This window comes from Chelonoidis abingdonii, chromosome 7 (genome assembly GCF_003597395.2).
Source record: "Chelonoidis abingdonii isolate Lonesome George chromosome 7, CheloAbing_2.0, whole genome shotgun sequence".
NCBI lineage: Eukaryota > Metazoa > Chordata > Testudines > Testudinidae > Chelonoidis > Chelonoidis abingdonii.
In genome coordinates this window covers 10,593,492-10,613,226 of record NC_133775.1, presented here as the reverse complement: position 1 = coordinate 10,613,226, position 19,735 = coordinate 10,593,492, and the positions used below count along the sequence as shown (strand labels likewise).

Here is a 19,735-nt window from a genome sequence, read left to right as displayed (position 1 = left end):
TATGAAAGGCTCAAGAGGGCGAGCCAAGGGGTGTGCATGCCCATTATTGGAACTGTAATTGAATCTGGTTCTGATGTTTATGTTCAAAAAATGCCTGGCTGCTGCTTCAGTTTAATCAACTAGTTACAGTAAAATCCACTTATAAAATGTAGTTTTATTTTTAAAATAGCATTATTCTAAGAGATGATCCGAACCACTTACTGTATAAAAAGCTTCATGTGGTCATCATGGATCCACTCACTGCAAAGGGCGCCTCTGGGGATTAGTTCCTTCCAGGTGCTACACCCTCCTTTGCTGGTTGCTCTCACTGAGACCCCTGTCGCTTCGGCTTCCTCTTTGTGACTTAGCCCTCCAGCCAGCTCGCTACGGTCCTCCCCTTCCTGGGCACTGAAGTGTTTTGGGGCAAATGTTCCCAGGAAGTCAGTTCTCTTCTGGTTTGTGAAACTTCCCCAATGGCTGGTAGGGGAACCCAGTCTTGCCTTCTATTCTGGGTTCCAGCTCAGGGACCCTCTGATCTGCAGCCAAATCTGTACTATCCTATACTTTGCTGCTTTTTCCCTGAGCTTTTCCTACCTTTCTGTCTCTCCCCCTCCCCACTGCCTCAAGTTTGCCAGCCTAAACTCCCTCCTCCCAGGGAAGAACTGTAGACTACACTCCATAGTCCCAAACACTCAGTGACTGCAGACTACTTCCTTGCAGCTGCTTTCTTCTCTCAGCTCCTGGGCTTTATACAGGCCACTCCTGTTCCCCTCCAGCTGACTCTCATCTAATTAATCCCCACCCCCTGGGTGGGCCTCCAGGTGCAACAGAATTAGCCTACTTAGCCACCGTAACCCCTTCAGGCCTTGTGTGCGATGGACACTCCCTCACAGGTCCATAAAAACATAAATTAGTTACTGCAGATTTCTTCTTACCAGAATGCAGTTTGTACATTGAAACTATTCAGGGCATCCATATTTTCTCAGAGTTCATTACAAGAAAGATTTCCCAGGATGTGGTATTCCTAGGAGATGACTTTGTTTGGTCTTAAGATATCAAGACCTCTCAATGAATCAGTCTTTTAATTTTTTTTTGTTTGGTTTGAGTGGGTTTTTTCCAGATATTCAGAGGGGCAAAAATGACTTGAGCTATTTTTAACCTTCCAGGATCGTGCCTAGTTTGAAACTGAAAATTGCAGGGAAGTCACTGCCTACAGAGAAGTTTGCCATTCGGAAATCTCGGAGATACCTTCCCTCAAACCTGGTCCCTTTGCCTGTGCCTGCTTTGGTAGGCTGGAAAGATGTTTTATTCCCCCTATATTTTTCAGTAATTCACAATATGGAGACAAAAATTAGATACTTAGAATGGTGTATGTTGAACCCCCCTCCAAGAGCCTGAAATGGTCCCAGGACCTAATCTCGCAAATGTGAAGAATGTTGTAAAACTGGGGCATGTGCTGCACTCTGGGAAATGGAGCCAGATGTGTCACAACTGAATATGCTGCATGTGCAACTCACTATTTCACTTTTTAGACTACAACACACTCCTCAACTTTTCACTGTTCATGCTCCGGTAGACTTTAATTTTGGTGCCCATGTTTCAAAGTCTCATCCACTGGGCCAGCAGAAGGAAGCATTCCAGGTACAGCTGGGGAGAACATTAGACGGGAAACTGGTGAAACTAGATACTTTTGAGTCTAGCCAACCTGAACATGAATGTTGGAAGCTCAGTTTGAAAGATTAGCAGCTATGCTCTAGTGTACATAATTGCTAGAAGGACAAAATTCAGCCACTTCTTTGCATCCAGAATAGAAAACTGCTGTGTGTGCTGGACATCCATCCCTGGCTGATCCCCCAGGGCCAAATAAGAATAACTGCTCTGAAGTCTCATTGGTGGAGCATTAGAAGAGGGCCACCTCTGCACTCATGTGAAAGCCAATCCCTGGAGAATGGTGAGAGAATAGCAGGGGATCTGGGTTCTGTAGATTTGCTAAGTGTGGTTCACATCAGAGCCTGACCTCTAGGTTCATCGCTTTTTGAGTATGCCACCAATGTTCACAACAACTGGAAGTTTTTTTAACCAATTCAGCTGTTTTGTCTAGTTGTATGCTGTCTCTCAGGTCAGGCATTTCCTTTAAGAGTCTTGGTTGGTATGTATCTTAAAGACAACTCGAATAATTTTGCTCTTTTTTGGGAGGGAGAGGGGTCAGTACATCTCCTCTTATAGTTTGTCCCTTCACTCATGAATGCCTGACCTGAGAGTGTACATTCATAGCTAGTACTCTTCTCTCAGTCCACTGGCAGTAAAATGTGATACCATGGGTTGTTTCAAAATTCAGTCTCTGTTGCAACTGTATGTCAGCTCAGCATGCAAAATCCCTTGAGGACCGGTTTCAACAAGATCCAGGGATTTAGGTGGAGGCCAATAATGGGGTCACCTCTAGTGAATATTATTTTGAATCCACACCCAGTAGGTTTCCATAAGCCATTGGAAGCCAGAAACAGACACACTTGAGTTTCGTTGTGGCTGGTCTTATGTGATGGTGCAACAGGTTTCTCTAGCAAGTCTTGCTAAGTATCCTGTTTCCATTTGCTGCAATTGCACTTTCAAGGCACCAGGTGTCACACTCTAATAGTTAAAGACTAGGGGATTGATGGAGTTGGGTTCATGTAACAAGCAATTTATAACAGAATCTTAACTGAACTGTTATACTTTCTAGGACTTTTCATTTGGGTGGGAAGGAACTTGCTTATTGGAATTAGGTCCTAACTCACAGATTTAGCCCAGAAAGTTTTTATTTAAACTACGGAAAAATGCAGTTCGGGGTATTTTTATAACCACCCAAGCAACTGAATCTTCACTAGAGAGAAATAAGCACAGCACTGTTGTCTCAACCATTAAAAAAATAGCTCAGCTATAGCAAATGCCTTTGCATGAGGTACTACTTATCAGCTCTAGAATAAAATTAATGTGTGCAGGAATTTAGAAATAAGAAAAATTTAAGTTACAAAATAGCCCTTTTAGGAACAGGTAAAGAGAGGTTCTAATAAGCATCCGTAATAATTCTGTCTTTAACTCTTCTTCTAAAAGTCCCAGATGTGATGGTGATTGTAGTGATAGGCACTTCTTATTAGCATTTAGAATAGACCTTCGGCTCATTTCCTGTAGGCCAGTGAACTGCCCCGATGGAAAAGCCCTACAGAATGAATAGGGATGAAACCAATAGGACTGGCTCTATAGAATTTAGTTGACAATGATATACTGAGCCATCCGGTCCTCCAGTCTGTGTCTCAGCTTCCGAGCTGTCTCCTGTGTCTCCCAGAGATAGGGTTGGTGTTCTACTCAAGTGATCTGTATTGGCAAAGGGAAGGGGTGGACTAGACGACTTAATAGGACTTCAGAGTGGTAGCCATGTTAGTCTGTATCGGCAAAAACAATGAAGAGTCCTCATTGTTTTTGCTAATAAGACTTCCAGCACTTTTTGCTTTTAGCAATAAGTTACAGTGAGGCCATATCATCAGTATCCGCACCTAGGAAGGAATTCATAACTTCTGCCCTTTGCTGAAATAATCAGCTACCTATATCTCTCCATTGCCATGTTAATGCAGTGTTTTCTGGCCACCCCTAGGAAATGATGTATATTTGGAATGGCTATGCTGTGCTTGGAAAATGTCCTGATTTAACAGAAGGCATGTTGCAGACATTAACAGAGGCAGAAGCAGCTCTGGAAAGAAGCCCAGGTAAGCACTGATCTGATTTAAGCAGGTGCTTTACAGTACTGTATATATACTTGAAGATATTCTGGTCGTCTGTGAATAAATGTTTTCCAGCTAGTAAAACAAGTTAATACAGTCACAAGAGTGAGCTGGATTATCTCACCATGTGTTGTTAATACAGATAGAAATAACATTCCTCTATTAATGCATTAACTTGTAATATGGTATAAGAGACTTGTCACTTACAGGATGCATCTTAAGAACCATCCACAAATACGTACTGAAAGACCACCTCTTTTACAAAATACATATTTAAATCTAAGGGTCAAATTTATCATTTGCATTGACTTCAATTACACTATGGGTGACAGGCCACAAACTGCTCACGCTTCGCTATATGCAGGTGCTGTATTATTTCAGTTCTAAAGAACACAGTGGAGGAGACAAGCGTCAAGCTGATTTATAGAAAGCACTATCACCTACTAACCCACAAGCTGGAGGGTTGACTGATATCTGTGAGTTAACTATTTGCTATAAAACACTTGCACTTAAATGGACTGTGCAAAAAGCTGGAGCATAAGAAGGGAATGGAACAAAATTAGGTCAGACTCTTATACCATGCCTGGTTTCAGTGTGTTAACTAGACAGGCACGGCAGAGTAGAATTGCTGTTTTTTCTCTCCACCTTTTATTTTTGGTCTGCCCAGTCCAGCAAGGGTTCCCTAGCCTGCACAGCTGCCCTTCTGCAATTCCCCCTATACTACAAACCTTTCATTCTCATCTGTACTCACTACCTTCCTGTGAAAGATTCAGACCTTACCATGACAGTGGAATCTGGGTCAAATCAACACCTTGAAATCCTTTCTGGAACCTTAGTCTTCCCTGCATATACACTGCACGTTACCACAACTATTCTCCAGCCAGCAGACAAAAGTTAAATTCTCTGAAGAATGCTGTTAATGTTGTTCTTGCTTGTCCAGCAGGTGTCATTCAGCTACTTAGTAATACTCGTCACTAGTATTACCCTAGGCCCAGAGAGGCATCTTCTCAGCCCATTTGGTCAGGTAATGACATTGTCATCAACTGGTGGCTTGTGTCCTTCAGTGAACATCTAGAAAAACTAGTAATTCAGCTTGAAACATTGAAAACTGAACTTTGAAGTCAGTCTCAGAGGCATATGAGTTGCTTGACGTATCAGCCAAGTTTTTCCCCTTTTTAACTCTGAAAAAGGTGTGTGTGTGTGGGGGGGGAACCTTTTAGCTGAAGGGAAGGGAGTTTGGTGTAATGGTCAGAAAAGGGACTTTTGCTGCCTCAGTCACTCATTCTGCTACTTTGTCATGGGTCAGCACATGCCAGTTTGCAAAGCATGCAAACTTCCTTGCAGAGTTTGTTGAGGCTCATCGATGACTGTAAAGTGCCTTGAGGATACTGGCTGAAAAGTGCTGTATGTTTTAAATGAAAAGTATAGACTAAAAGCAGGTTTTTTTCCTCTAATGCCTTTAGGTGTTACACTTAGCAGTAATATGTTTTACAAAAGTGTGATATTTTTTTTTTTGAGTTGACAATGTCCATTTAAATAGCAATATACAGAAGGAGACCAAGTTAGACTGAAATCCTTGGGGCAAGGATCTAACACTATAAAGACCTAATCCAGCAGACATGTATGTGACTGATGTTATATGCTATAAGAAGGCGTTGAAGTTAATGGAAGTGTTCATGAGAATAAAATTCTCACATGCATAAGTATTTCCATTTTTCAATGACTAGTTTATACAATGTGCATATCAGTGGCAGGATACTTTATAAGTTTTAAAAAGTGCATACATGTAAATGTGTTCACAGATGGCCAGTGGGGATTGCTGATATACTTTTGATTTATCTTCCTGGAAGGAAAAAAAAAACGTTGCAGGCTTTAATCCACTTAACTGTGCTCATAGCTCATCTGGAACAACATGATACCGTCACTTTTACCTTCCCTTCCTTTCCCCACAGGAAGCAACTCTGCTTTTTAAACAGCTACTTGTGCATCTTCTCTTAAGCAAGGCCCCTGTCCGTTCATGTATACAGACCCTAGTGCCTGCATTGAAATAACAGATAGTGTACACGCCATGAACGTCTGTGAGGCTGCCAAGGTTCAAGTGCATCTTTGATTGCAGATGAGGGCCTTAGCCCATAATCTCCAAAGGGCAGCATCTATCTCACAGGAAGTGTAGAGAATTCAGACAGTCTGAATGGGGTACTAGTGCCATACAAATAAAAAAATAATGCTCTGAAAATCTCAACTGTTGCAAAGAGGTTTGGAAAATGTGCCTGCTAAGTATTTTTGGAATAGCAATGTTAATTTTTTTTTAAGGCGCCAAGTTATTTCAAAATGCAAAACTGATAAAATGATTACTTTATCTTGCAGCTACAGAATTACTAGCAGATGACCAATGTTTGGTAAAGCTGTTAAAGGGTTTATGTCTGAAGCACTTGGGCAAGATTTCTGAGGCAGAAGATCATTTCATTTATATCCATTTAAAGTAAGTTTTTTTTCCATATTTAACATGCAGCAGAACTCAAGAAATGCTGAGTGTAAGTAGCCCTGTCAAACAGTCAAGTCCTTTAAGTCAAGCCCAAGCCTCTCTAAAATAGCATGCACTGCTACCAACTAGGGACCGAATGGCTAGGCAGCAGTTCTGCAGAAAAGGACCTAGGGGTTACAGTGGAGGAGAGGCTGGATATGAGTCAACAATGTGCCCTTGTTGCCAAGAAAGCTAACGGCATTTTGGGCTGTATAAGTAGGGGCATTGCCAGCATGTCGAGGGACGTGATCATTCCCTTCTATTCAACATTGATGAGGCCTCGTCTGGACTACTGTGTCCAGTTTTGGGCCCCACATTACAAGAAGGATGTGGAAAAATTGGAAAGAGTCCAGCGGAGAGCAACAAAAATGATTAGGGAGCTGGAGCACATGACTTATGAGGAGAGGCTGAGGGAACTGGGATTGTTTAGTCTGCANTGCTTTCAGCTACCTGAAAGGGGAGTTCCAAAGAGGATGGAGTTCGGCTGTTCTCAGTGGTGGCAGATGACAGAACAAGGAATAATGGCCTCAAGTTGCAGGGAGGGGTTAGGCTGGATATTAGGAAAAACTTTTTCACTAGGAGGGTGGTGAAGCACTGGAATGGGTTACCTAGGGAGGTGGTGGAATCTCCTACCTTAGAGGTTTTTAAGGTCAGGCTTGACAAAGCCCTGGCTGGGATGATTTAGTTGGGAATTGGTACTTCTTTGAGCAGGGGGTTGGACTAGATGACCTCCTGAGGTCCCTTCCAACCCTGATATTCTATGATTCTAAGAACCCAGCTTGACTTGAAGAGCACAGGTTGAGTTTGCAAGGCTGGAAGTTAGAAAAAAACTTACATGTACATGAGCATGTTTGATATAGAACCATTGAAATGCAGTAAATGTGCTCCCCCCGCACGCAAGCGCACGCAGTCCCGTTTTTATTCATTTGTCAGAGCAGAACCATATTTTAATTCAGCTGAGTAAGACCTAGGACTGGTTGGGAGTTTCTGTGAGAGGAATTTTAAAAGAACAGTTGGGGAGGACAAACCTTAATTGTACCTTTCTAAAGTCTTTGTGATGGTATAGTTAAGGTTCTCTTAGCTCTTCTATTAGAAACCTTTATTTTTGGGTGCATGTAACTTTAGAACCAAAATGATTCCTAGGCTGGCTGTTGCTGTCTCACATCCCGATCCTGGAATATGTTCTGTGTGCAGATATCCCACACCCTATGGAAGCTCTGTGTAGTTGGAGACAGCTGCATCCATGGAAAAAGTTGCGGGATTGGGACCTGAATCTCAATATTCCTCAGTCAAGTCACTGTAAAATTGGGTAGAAAAACCTCATTATGAATTAGATATAATACTAAGTGAAGCTTTCCTAGGTAATTAAATTACACCCTCAAATTGCTCTTCCGTTCCCTAAGGCCCCATTTACATTAAGGTCATTAGTACTGATGTAACTATATTAATTTAGTTACATTGGTATAGATGCTTCACGTAAACATGCTGCACTGGCACAACTTAACCTGGTAACATACAACGATGCACATTTTCTTAACATAGACAGGACCTAAGAATTTGGCATTCCATATGCAGTGGAAGCGAGTTTTTGTTCTAGTTTTCATAGGGCACTGACCCATTGTGTACCTTCTGAACAAAACACATCCATGCCCTTTGCCCTTACAAAAATAGTTAAATTCTAAACCCAAGTTTAATGGTGCTTAAAGCTTAGTCTTCACCTGGGGGGGAGGAGGGGAGGTGAAGTGAAGTGCGTTGTACTGTGTCATAGCTAACACGTGAGAAAATCCTAGTGAAGACAAGGCAGTTTGTAAGTTTTTCATATGGAGTTAACAGGTTGCGTTAAACCCTACTGGGGAGCCTAACCTTTAACTCAACCTGCTAACATGTGAAAACTACAAACTGCCTTGTCTTCACTAGGCTTTTACCTTGAGTTAGCTAACTTGGGTTAAGAATGCAGCTGTGTTTTCTTCTCAGTGAAGACAAGTCTAAAGGGAGTCAGCAGAGAGGCTGGAGCAATAGCTTGGAGAGGTGTGAACTGCTCCATTCATTTTATTATTTCAGGTGCCCAGTGCTGATGATTTTAAATACCGACACTGTTAACTGTTTCATTCCTCATGTAAAAGGGGATGGAGAGTCACAGACTGCACAATTTAGGCCTTGTCTACACTAGCGAGCTTACAGCAGCGCAGCTGTGCCGCTGTAAGATCACTCCTGTAGCTGCTGTATCCTGATGGGAGAGGGTTCTTCCATTGATATAATTAAACCACTTCCAACAAGAAGCGTTAGCTGCGTCAGTGGGAGAGTGTCTCCTGCCAACATAGCGCTGTCCACACCAGCGCTTCTGGGGTGTCATTTATGTGCTTGGGGGTGGGGAGCAGTTCACGCTCCTGAGCAATGCAAGTTATACTGTCAAAAGTGCTAGTGTAGACATAGCCTTACTCTGAGTAACTTCTCACTTTGGTGCCATAAGTGGGTGACATTTAAAAGCTAGTATCACTTATTTTTTCCCCGACCCACTCATAAAGAAGCCATGCCCCAGGAACCTGTCAGAGCCTGTGTGTATACTAAATCCCCAATCAAGTGGGAGCCGAGCTCAAAGAATCAGTTGGCAGAACTATCCTATTTGAAATAGCTGCACAATTTACACTGAATGGCACATTTTGGCAATGCAAGTGGGTGGTGTATGGAACACTGCTACCTTTTGTTATCGCCCCCCTCCCCACACACACACACACTAAGAAACTTGTGAAACACAGTAAATAACATGCTGCAAAAGATGGTCATGTATTGCCATGCAAATGTATAGAGCACTTACTGAATAACCTAGAGATAGTCTAGGTTAGAGTACCTGAAGAGTAAGCATCATTGAAGAGACGTACTGTTCCCTCCTAACCCCAACTGCACTCTTATTTATTTGTAGCTCGAATGAGAGGAAACTGCAGCATGAAAACCTTGTAACTGTTTCTCCTTCTCTTGCAGTGAGAGGAAGATAAAGTATGACCATTATTTAATTCCAAATGCCCTGCTTGAACTTGCTGTACTATATATGGACCATGGTAGAAGAGAAGAAGGAGTAAAGTTACTGGAAAGAGCCAAGTAAGACTACCAATTGCCTGCTCAGGTGTCTCTCTGGTCAGTTTGATTAAGGCATTGTACTGAAAGGTAGGGGGCAAGGCAGAGACCATTAACTAATGTAGTGGATACTTTTTTTATTGTTTAGTATTACGGTAGTACCAACCACGAGCAGGGACCCCATTGTGGTAAGCACTGTCCAAAACACATCCCATCTGAAAGATCTTATGGTTTAAACAATGGCTGAGAGGGGGGAATTGAGGCACAGAAAGGTCAGGTCACTTCCCAAAGGTCACACAGCAGGTTGGTGACAGAGTTGGGAATAGAACCCTGATGTCCGAAATCCCAATCCAATGTATTATTTGCTGGGCCATGCTGCTACTTAATGCACCAAACGTATTTCAGGAAAACTCCTGCTTTAAGTATTGAATAAAATCAGTTTAAAGATTTAACTTGACTATCAGTATTTCCCACTAGAAATCACTCCTAGATAACATAAAGTAACTGTCTCTTCAGGCTATATAGCTTTGCATGGAGGATACGTTTGGTGAAGCCAAGAATCTGTGGTATGTCAGAAATGCAACTGCTGGCCAGCAATGATCTTCTCTTCTACTTCATTTAAGTGCATGTAGTAAAAATGATTTTCAGGTTGTATTTAGCTTCTTCGTTTGCATTACTTTAAGTGTATCTGAAAAATAGCAGGAATGTTTCACTTTGCCATACTACTGTTTGAACATACTAGTTTCCATCAATCAGATTTATCAAGAACATGTTGGCTTGATAGTGTACTTGCCTCATAACAGACTTATCATTCTGTCTCTCCACCGTCCTCAGCTTTATATTGGGCCAGAATTTCTTCCTGAAAAGAGTAGTATTGTACACTATAGACCATGCTGTGTAAACATTTCCTGAGTAATGCACTAGATACTCTTGTGGTTAGGTAGGTGTTAGCCCACTTTACCGATGAGAACGAGTGGGAAAGTAGTCTGGCCAAGGTTACACGAAGCCAAGATTAAAATGTAGGAGATCCTGACTTCTCCCCTCAGTGCCTCTGACCCCAGACTACACAGTGTCTCAAATAACACATTTAGAACAACAAAAACTGCATTCCACACAAAGCCGTTGAAAATGACCACCATCAAAACACTTAGCACCCCCCAAAAGGACCCCCCCAACTTCCTTTGAAAAGCTGCGCACTTAAAAATAGTCTGGAAATGAAGAGTTAAGGAATCCATACAGTTCCTCACTCAGCCTAATGCTTCCTCACTTACTGCAGTGCTCTGCCACTTCAGGCTCCATGCTCTCCCAACACACACCTCTAGGCTTGAGTCAGCAGCTAGGACAGCCCAGCCTGGAATCAGTAGCAGCTTAGTTTATATTAAGAAACATACAAATTATTTAAGACATTGTTCTTTGGGTAGGCAAAGGGGAGAACACATTTAAAGAGAAATATTGTACCCTATCACTTTTTGAAGCACAGAGCATTGTTCTGCTTTGGCCTAATGTATGAAGAGTTAGTTCTGGGGCTTTCTTCAGCCGGGACAAGCAAATAAAAAACAATAAACAGGATAGCTTGCTTCAGCCAGGAGTGAGAACTAAACAGTTCTTAACTTAGACTCTTTGGTGAGCGGCATATGCCTGCAAGGTGCTCAGTTTCCATGCTGCTTTGCTCAGACATGGGCACTTAAAATGGGAAGCTTGCTTCTCCCTTTACTTTGGATCAGATATGGCTGCTCCATAATACTTGAGTAAATCCCCCCAGCTGCTGATCACCTGCTATTTAAAATAACTCCTTTACCCCAAAGATTTCTAAAATAACTCCCTGTCTCTCATACAGTACTTACATGTAAAACAAACAAACCCCTTTTATCCGTTCACTACACTGTTACCTTTTAGGAATGAGAAAATCATTATCATGGTAAGATCATTTCACTGTAAATATTTAACCACTGGAGATGCGTGGATTTTCTGAATGCCCAGTTTAGAATTGCAAGTTTTTCCTTAACCACTAGAGGGAGAACTGGCTGTGTAAAGCCAATTCCTGATATGCAGACTCATGTTTGCAAATCCAAAGAGTGGAGACAAGTGTATCCTGCCTGTCACATGTGCTTACTTCGGTGTGACCTACATCCATATACTACTGCTGATTTGAATATCTTAGCAGTAGGAGAGTGAGTGGGGTGAAATTATAAACATTGTTGGTTTGGATGTAAACAGAAGTACCCACATTTATATTGGCATATGCTACAAGCAATATTTTTAATCCACTGAGGAAAAAATGAGATTTGAAACATCTGGTTAATGTAAAAAAAAAAATTAGGAGCTGGAGATCAACAATTTCAGAGAGGGAACATAAACAGAAAGGGTCACAAGCTGGCCTCCTGTCAGCCTGCTGTCAGTTGTTACATTGTTAAGCTAAGTAGCAGAGTGATAGGTTTGGAGTTCAGAGCTTTCTCATAGAAACTGCCACATTTCTAGGCCCCATACTCCCATGGGTGATATGACTGAATGAAGCTGAATTGAAATGCTTTTAAAAATAAACTGTGTAAGACTTTAAATAATTAACATGCATCTGTAGTATAAAAATGACAACTCTCTTTAAATAAATTAAAATGGTCTGACACCTGCCAGCACTTAAGATCTCTGTTTCTCCTGTAACGAGACGTTAATACCTACAAAAGAGGATCTGTGCTTTGTACCACTGTCTTTGGGCTTTAACTGACAGGAAATGGAAACACCTCAACTCAGGTTGCCCTAGCTGTTTAGAATATATTATGCTGTAAGGACAAAGCCCCAAGCCAGCACAGGACATATGCGGAGAACAGAATCCTTTCTTTCCTTTCCCTCCTGTGCTGTGGAGCTGGCCCATGAAGGCTATCCCAGCCCAACTCCCCCTCTTCTCCTAGCCCCAGATCAGCTGGCCCACTTATCACCCTGCCCACTGATGCTGCTGCCAGCAGGCTTGTCTTAGGACAGGGGGCTGGATTTGCTCTTTTTATCCATTTTGTGTGTCTTAAAACATTTCTGTTCAACTGTAGCTTCATCTTGGCCAGGGCTGGATCCAGGATTTTTGCTGCCTCAAGCGGCCGGGGGCGGGGGAGCTGCAATCGGCAGCCGTTTCATCGTGCCACTTTCTTCTTCCACAGTAATTCTGTGGCAGGTCCTTCCCTCTGAGGGACCCACTGCCGAATTGCTGCTGAAGCGCCCACCCTGCCGCCTCAAACACCTGCTTGATGTGCTGGTGCCCGGAGCCAGCCCTGATCTTGGCTCACATTTTCTTCAGCATGTTTTACAAAGAGTTTTTTTAAAAGGGCATGAAGGGGTTAAGTAATTATACAGTTTGACTGGTCTTTAGCCTTCTGTGCTTTGGCTGGGGGCCGTGTACCTGTGCAGCACTTCAGTTGTACAATGCTTTTATTTGCTCTTGTGGTTTAATGTCAGAAAATGATGCTTTGTTTCTACTCTAAGGAGTGTCCATGCTGAGAGATCTCCAGCATGTTTGTTTCTTCTGGATGTTTCAGCTCTCTCTTGCCTAGCCTTTTGTTTGTTTACTAAATAATTTTGTAAATTCAGCAAAGAAGTTGGAGACAAGAATTTCAAGTGACCAGAAGAAACTGTAGCATGGAAAACAAGCGCACACACTCACCACTTCCTCCATGGTTTATATGTCAACATTTAGGCACTTAAACAAACAAAAAAAAAAAGTCCTTTCCCTGCATTATGCTACATTTTTAAAACTAAAGGAATTTTTTAATCAAAATTTCATCCTTTATCTCTTACCTGTGAACACTGCACTCACTTTCACATTCTACTGTTCCTGAACTCGCAGGGCTGCAGCAAAATGTTAAATACCAGTCCTCACCCACTCTAACAACTATTATTAAAATGAAGGGGGGGAGATCCTATGAAGATGACTGTAATCACAGTAAAGTTCAGTCAAACATAAAAAAAATTCAATCTAATTTCTGGGAATAAATTGAGTTGACATCATGGATATTTAATATGGACTCAGCATTCTGAAGGAGTGGAACAGATTCAGTTTCTTATTAAGCTATATTTTCCCTGGTACTTGCCAGACAGTAGAACTACAAATAAAAGAACAAAGAGCTGCATTGTTCTGCCAAGCACATATGACCTTATATTTTAGAGACAGCAACAAAGGAGATTGTGAAGAAAGGCTTTTTGCTGTCTGCAATTGTTTTGTGTAGTAAAAATAACTGGAAAATATTTAATGATATGATGCTCAGAATGGATTTGTTTTTGTTTTAGACAAAATTACAAGAATTACTCCATGGAAACAAGAACACATTTCAGAATTCAAGCTGCCTTGCACCAAGCCAAATCTGTCTCAGAAAATGGAATACATTCTGGAGCTTCAGCAGTGTCATAACCTTTTCTTCTTTGATGTCTTTGTATGCAAACTTTGAAACATTATCGCCCTTCTCTGTTAAATCAGTGGGAGAGACCAGAACATGTGATACCTAAAAGCTTTTGAACCTATGGTGAGAGTCTGGCAAGAAAACAAAACAACCTCCGCACTTCCACACCTTTACAAAAGATTTCTTTTTCCAAATGTGGCTTGTAATATATCTTTGTAATTTAATTTTTAATTTGTGTATATACATTGCATTTACTTGTTTAGTTGTCCCATTTCATATCTTAGCAAATAAGAAGGCTTATTGGTTTTGATCTGGTTATGAATGTAAATTTAAATTTATATTGATGTTATTGCAAAAAAGAAACACTTTTTCCGATCCCTGAGTTGTTCACCTGTTTAGTTTGGTGAGAGAAAATTCAGTCTTTCAGATTAAGTCAGAAGTTTTTGAAGCCCAGTCATTGTTGTTCATACAACGATCTTCTTATCGGGTTTTTCCTCTTCAGTAATTTTCTAACTGCTGAAACAAACTTGCTAGTAAAGACATTAAGAAGTTTCAATTACGCAAATTTGTTTTTGTTTTTGTTTTTTTTAAATTTCACACTGTTCTATCATTTTTGGAAGCTGGATAATTTACAGTATAGCCAGGATTTTACAAAAAAGCAAACAAAGAATACAGTGGAAGAGTGGACTATTTATCCTCCTTAGGCTAAATTAAAAATGACCAGAGGGCCTTGGGAATCAAACCCATCAGTGTTTACCAGAACAAACATGACTTGAAGTTTATATTGTATGTAAAGCAGAAGTCCTTGAAGGCCATTTAAGAAATGCACTACTATTCTACTATTTGTTCAGCAGTACAGAACTAATTTGACAGTAAACTTTTCCTGGAAATCATGGTTCATGTAGCTGCTATTTCCATGTTTAAAAAGATTCTTTAGAAATGTTTTCTATGAAGGAAGTTTGAGCTGGAGCAACTCGTGTGTGTATATCTCCTTCTTGCCACAAGAGGGAGCAGTGTCTCTACAGTCTCAATGCCACCCTATGCCTTTATTCTCTATAGATGCCCCTCTGCTGCAAATCTGAACGGAGGGAGCTCTGCAGAGATTTCAGGGTGCCTCAGCCTGGCACTGTCTGCTGGAGAACGGGTAGATTTCTGCACAGAAGTCCAGGTTGGCGTTAACGTAGCCTTAAGTTGTATTTGCTGCCCTCTTGGCTCTTTAGCAACTCTGTTCCCAGTAGAGAGTGTGTGGAGTAAGAGGAGCCATTTTTGCAGGCAGCCTTCTGCCTGCACTGTGAGGGAATCCCTTGCATGCTAGGCTCCTTGTAGATGGAAGGCCCTGTAAACTCCACAGCAACTTTTCCCCCCAAGATGATGATCTGCAGGAAGCTCCATAAAAGTGACCCTCAAAGAATGGTCCCACCTCTCTGACCCCCACTCCTGCAGGAGGAAGGAAATTGGGCAGTTTATAGTTTGCCTTTTCTTCCTCTAGAGAATAAGTAAAATTGTTTCCTAATGCAAATTAATAGGTCAGAGCACAGACCCATTCCTTTCCACCAGGCTGACTGGTTAAGAATGTTCAACTTATACCCTTAAAAACAAATACAAAGAAATCCTTGGTCTTCCATCATTAGAAAAGACATTCCCACCTTGGTTTTAGAGACGGCTTTCCCAGTTCCACATACTCACATAGTACAGCTGCCCCACAGTGTAGTGTATATCTACATGTTATGAGAAAATGCATAGATTCAGCACTGCCATGTGTTTTTATATAATCAGAAGATTCTTGTCCTGCTTTACACATACAGCTCTTCTCATTCCAACTGCTTATTACTTTTCAAATGTGTAGGCATATGTTGAACAAGAAATGCCATGAAAATCAACACCATCTCTATGCTGTGCAGAAAAGTGAACAATCCTCTGGAGTCCAGCTAAAAGTCCATCTCTCAGGAGTCCTGCAGAACAATTTCTTAACATTTTGCTACCTTGCAGCAAAAGGAGTAGTCCCCTTAAGATGCAGGTGTTAGCTATGGATCACCTGGAAGATGTAGTGGGAAAAAACAATGTACTGTAGTTTCACTCGTTTTCTCTCGCTCACGCACTCTCTCACATTGTCCAAGGGACAGGGAGGGAAACATCTCTGTAATGCATGATCAGCTTTCCTAATACTTTGGAGAGATGATAGTATAAATGAAACTGGCTCGCATCTAGTCACATTAATAGACATACCTGCTCTGTTAGAGAATAATAAAAGAGTAATATATGTTTGGAAGGTATCAATATTTTAAATAAATCTTTAACTTTTGGAAATACTGTGCTTCTAGAATTGCTTTACAACAAAAAATGCAGAAACAAACAACGAAAAATAGCCTCACACATCTCTTGTGTTAAACAGCTGTTCAGTAACTCCTGTTGCACTAAGATTTATCAACAGAAACAGCTAAAGAAATCTGCATTCCATTTTGGTAAAAATTTTGTGGGATTTCCTTCTCCAGTCAGGAATATTTCTGCAGGATTGGGATAATTCCATTATATTCTGTTCTCTATGAACCTACTCCTGCATATTACTAGCTGGCACTGTAAGGGAGGGATAGCTCAGTGGTTTGAGCATTGGCCTGCTAAACCCAGGATTGGGAGCTCAATCCTTGAGGGGGTGGTTTAGGGAACTGAGGTAAAAATCTGTCTGGGGATTGGTCCTGCTTTGAGCAGGGGGCTGGACTAGATGACCTCTTGAGGTCCCTTCCAACCCTAATATTCTAAGACAAAATGATTATTCAAAACTATGTATTTTGGTAAATTTCACTGCATTGACGGTTGCTGGCCTTTTTTTAATAGGAAAAGCATGAAACAAAGTAAGCCCAACAGCATCCTGTACTAAACTAATATAGGGTAATGATTGTCAAAAGGAATTAACTAACAGTAGCAAATGTCTCAGTTCTCTGGATTAAAAACAAACATACATACATGTTGAGTAGAGACTTATGTGTATTGTTACTACTTGTAGCTGCTTGCCTTTTTTTTTTTTTTTTAATGTCTTTGACATTTTTTCACAATGACTGCAGTCTCATGACATGGCCACTCTGTCTAGCCACCCTAGATAAGCATATTTATTGGCTTAATCTAGTACAACGAGCACTAGTGAAGCATTTGATGATTACCACCCACATGTACATGATGCTGCTAGCCTAGCTAGTACTATTAGCTTTGACAATGGAAAGTGCTGTTCTATATGTCTAGGCTAGAGTTGGATGAAAACCATGGAGCTCTAGAGTAAAAAATAAACAGGGGAAGTTCATAAAGTTATGAAGAATACAGCACAATTTTTGGGAAGACATACTTCCACATTCTGGAATGTCTATTCTGTGCCATTATTCTATGTATATTAAAATAAATTTAGTAATTACCACTTAATTCTAGTTGTTATAATTCTGCCAAAATATGAGTCATACCTTAAAATTGACATTTTCCTCCAACTCCGTAAGACTTTTTTGATTACAGAGAAATAGGGTAACAGAGCAACCACACAGTTACACTATATCTTCGTCTCTTCACAACTTTAGAAATCATGAGTTTGGAATATGACAAAACTACGAGAAATACTGGAAAAACCCTAAGGGGTGTTGCCAGTATCCTTTATAGAGAAGATGAGACTGTGCATAGTGTGGAAGTTCTATTTCAAACACCACAGCGTTGACTGAGATATTACTGCCTAGAATGATTGCTAAATATCTATTAAACTTCTGCATAAGCAAGGTGTTGAAGCTACAGACCTATACATTTTAGCTTATTTCTTATTTGTAGAGAGAGGACTTTCGCTGTTGCATAGCAAACCTGAAGTGTTCAGGTGGCTAGATTTTAGCAGTATAAAAATGTGTGTGGATACATTTTGCTTTTCTGAGCCAACACTATTTCATAGACTGGATAAAAAGGAAATGCAAAAAGCATAAGGGACTTTACCACTGGCTTGTGTGATCAAGAGGGAATCAAAAGTACTCAGGCCTCCCCACTCTCAGCTCAAACATCCAAGCTGTAAGTTGGAACAATTCATAAAGGAAACCACATATTTAAAATAGCAACTGCACCTGGCCAAGATCCTCCTCTCCCACAGAAAAACCCACACGAATTGTCTCTGGACAAGCAAGTCTAGGATTGCTTTGTGGAGCTCCTCACACAAGTTGGGATTTTCTCCGTCAAAGGCGACAGGACATATCCCCACACCGGTGGAGTGCTGGGATCCACAGGAAGCTAGAGCCATCTGTGTCTTTTCCCAAAGGGGACCCTGGCTCCTTGGCAGCATGGATCTATTAAACTTGCACTGCCTTAATGATTTATAATTTTGAACTTCCCTCTAAACCAGAAATCATAATAAAACCTTTTAATGTAATTAAGACACCCTCCCAGTACAACAGGATCGCCTGATATAACAATTGTCTTTAAAGTTATTATCACTCTCCTATATTTGCAGATAATGAAGCAATGTATTTTCTAAATTTCAACGTTTTTTTGTCTGTAGCTTATGATTGTCCGCTCTAAGCTTGTATGCAAAGTTGAAGTCATCAGAAATTTGCTGGCAGTGTGCAAATCTAGCTATTTCTTTTACATAAATCAAAAGTATACTTTAAAGGAAAATGTTTACATTTATGCTTTTTGATAAGGGGATTAATTAAGCATTTCAGCTGCAGAAAGTCAAAGGCCCCACTTTCTGATCCTGGAATAGGATTTAACAGCAGACAGCTTAAGAGTTATTAGCACACAACCATGTCCACAATTTTCCCCCAAAACTAAAATTCTGTGTAAAGGGAATTTAATCTTTTAAAACAAACATTAATTTTGGATATTAAATCTGGGACTGTTCTATGGATGGCTTAACAGTTATAGATTTTATAAGAAACATTCTCATGTTAGCTTTATCTGACATTTGACTGCTTGTTGAAGAGAAATCTCACGCACAGATAGGGGTGTAAGCACATACTAGTGATAGCCACGTGATAAACTGTATTTAACATGCACTTTTGATCACCTAACCTGCACCCTGTCCGCTACTCCATCTCCACCAGGACTTAATGTAACATTCAAAGCCTCTCAGCCGTTTCAAACATCTGCCATTAAAAAAAGAAAGAAAGAAACGATCACTGACAAGTTTAAGGTCTGATATCTTGTAAAGCAAAAATTTCTAGACCAAGGGCTTACATCACTAGAAAAGGGGTTTGTCATCTTTCCAAAGGGACAGTTGCTCCTAATCCAGAAAAGTTGCAAGATATTGATACCTTAAAATCATAATTGTATGTATAAAAAAAATAACTTTTAGAATTAACTAATTTCTCTTCCCTCAGAGGCCTAGACAGCTGGGCTCACAGTATTGAGGGATCTGGCTTTATAGGTGAAAGGATTAAAACAATATCACCACTAACACTCAACATTTCTAATAGTGTGTTTGTTAATTATCTATAGCAACTATGGAATTGAGCACCTAATATTTTCTAAAATGTTTGTGTAATTAAGTTTTGTAAAGCATTTATGATATAGTGAATCACATGTATGATTGCTAAGGGATGCTTTAAAACAATAAAGACTATTTTTATCCAAAGTTTCTTTAGTGGTGAACTGCTTTTACAAGTTCAGTATTTTACTAGTACAGTTTTTCAGGTAAAGATTTTTAAAATCATGCTTAATTATACTTAGTTTAATGTGTGCAAAGTGCTTTGAAGATGAAAAGTATTATAATAAATACTAAGGGACTGTCTACCCTAAAAATACAACCACAGCAGGGAAACAGGTTAAAACAGGTGGCCATATCAGAATTACAAAACTGATCTAGACTGGTAAGATCGCAGTTGTAAGTAGGTTAGGAAACAACTGTGTTGCAATCAATTTGTCTATCGTGTTTGTATTTGAGGTGTCAATAATTAATTCAGAACACCCCTGCAAAGTAGGAAGCAAGTATTATCCTAATTTTTAACAGATGGGGGAATTAGACACAAAGGAAGTAGTTTCTGAGCTGGGGCTAGAATCTAAGTGATCTACAATCT

The 19,735-nt window shown here is 40.5% G+C and overlaps 1 protein-coding gene across 2 annotated transcripts in view; it reads left to right on the top strand.

Annotated features, from left to right (window-relative positions):
* Positions 1-13,889, top strand: part of TTC39A (tetratricopeptide repeat domain 39A) — an 80,495-nt gene extending 66,606 nt beyond the window's left edge. For both annotated transcript variants that reach the window (XM_032767336.1, XM_032767351.2), the window contains exons 14-18: positions 1,146-1,266; positions 3,608-3,719; positions 6,102-6,216; positions 9,238-9,354; positions 13,600-13,889. In XM_032767336.1, the coding sequence (XP_032623227.1) occupies positions 1,146-1,266; positions 3,608-3,719; positions 6,102-6,216; positions 9,238-9,354; positions 13,600-13,720 (586 nt within the window). In that variant the 3' untranslated portion in view covers positions 13,721-13,889. The remainder of the gene's footprint in view (positions 1-1,145; positions 1,267-3,607; positions 3,720-6,101; positions 6,217-9,237; positions 9,355-13,599) is intronic.
* The last annotated feature ends 5,846 nt before the right edge of the window (positions 13,890-19,735 follow it).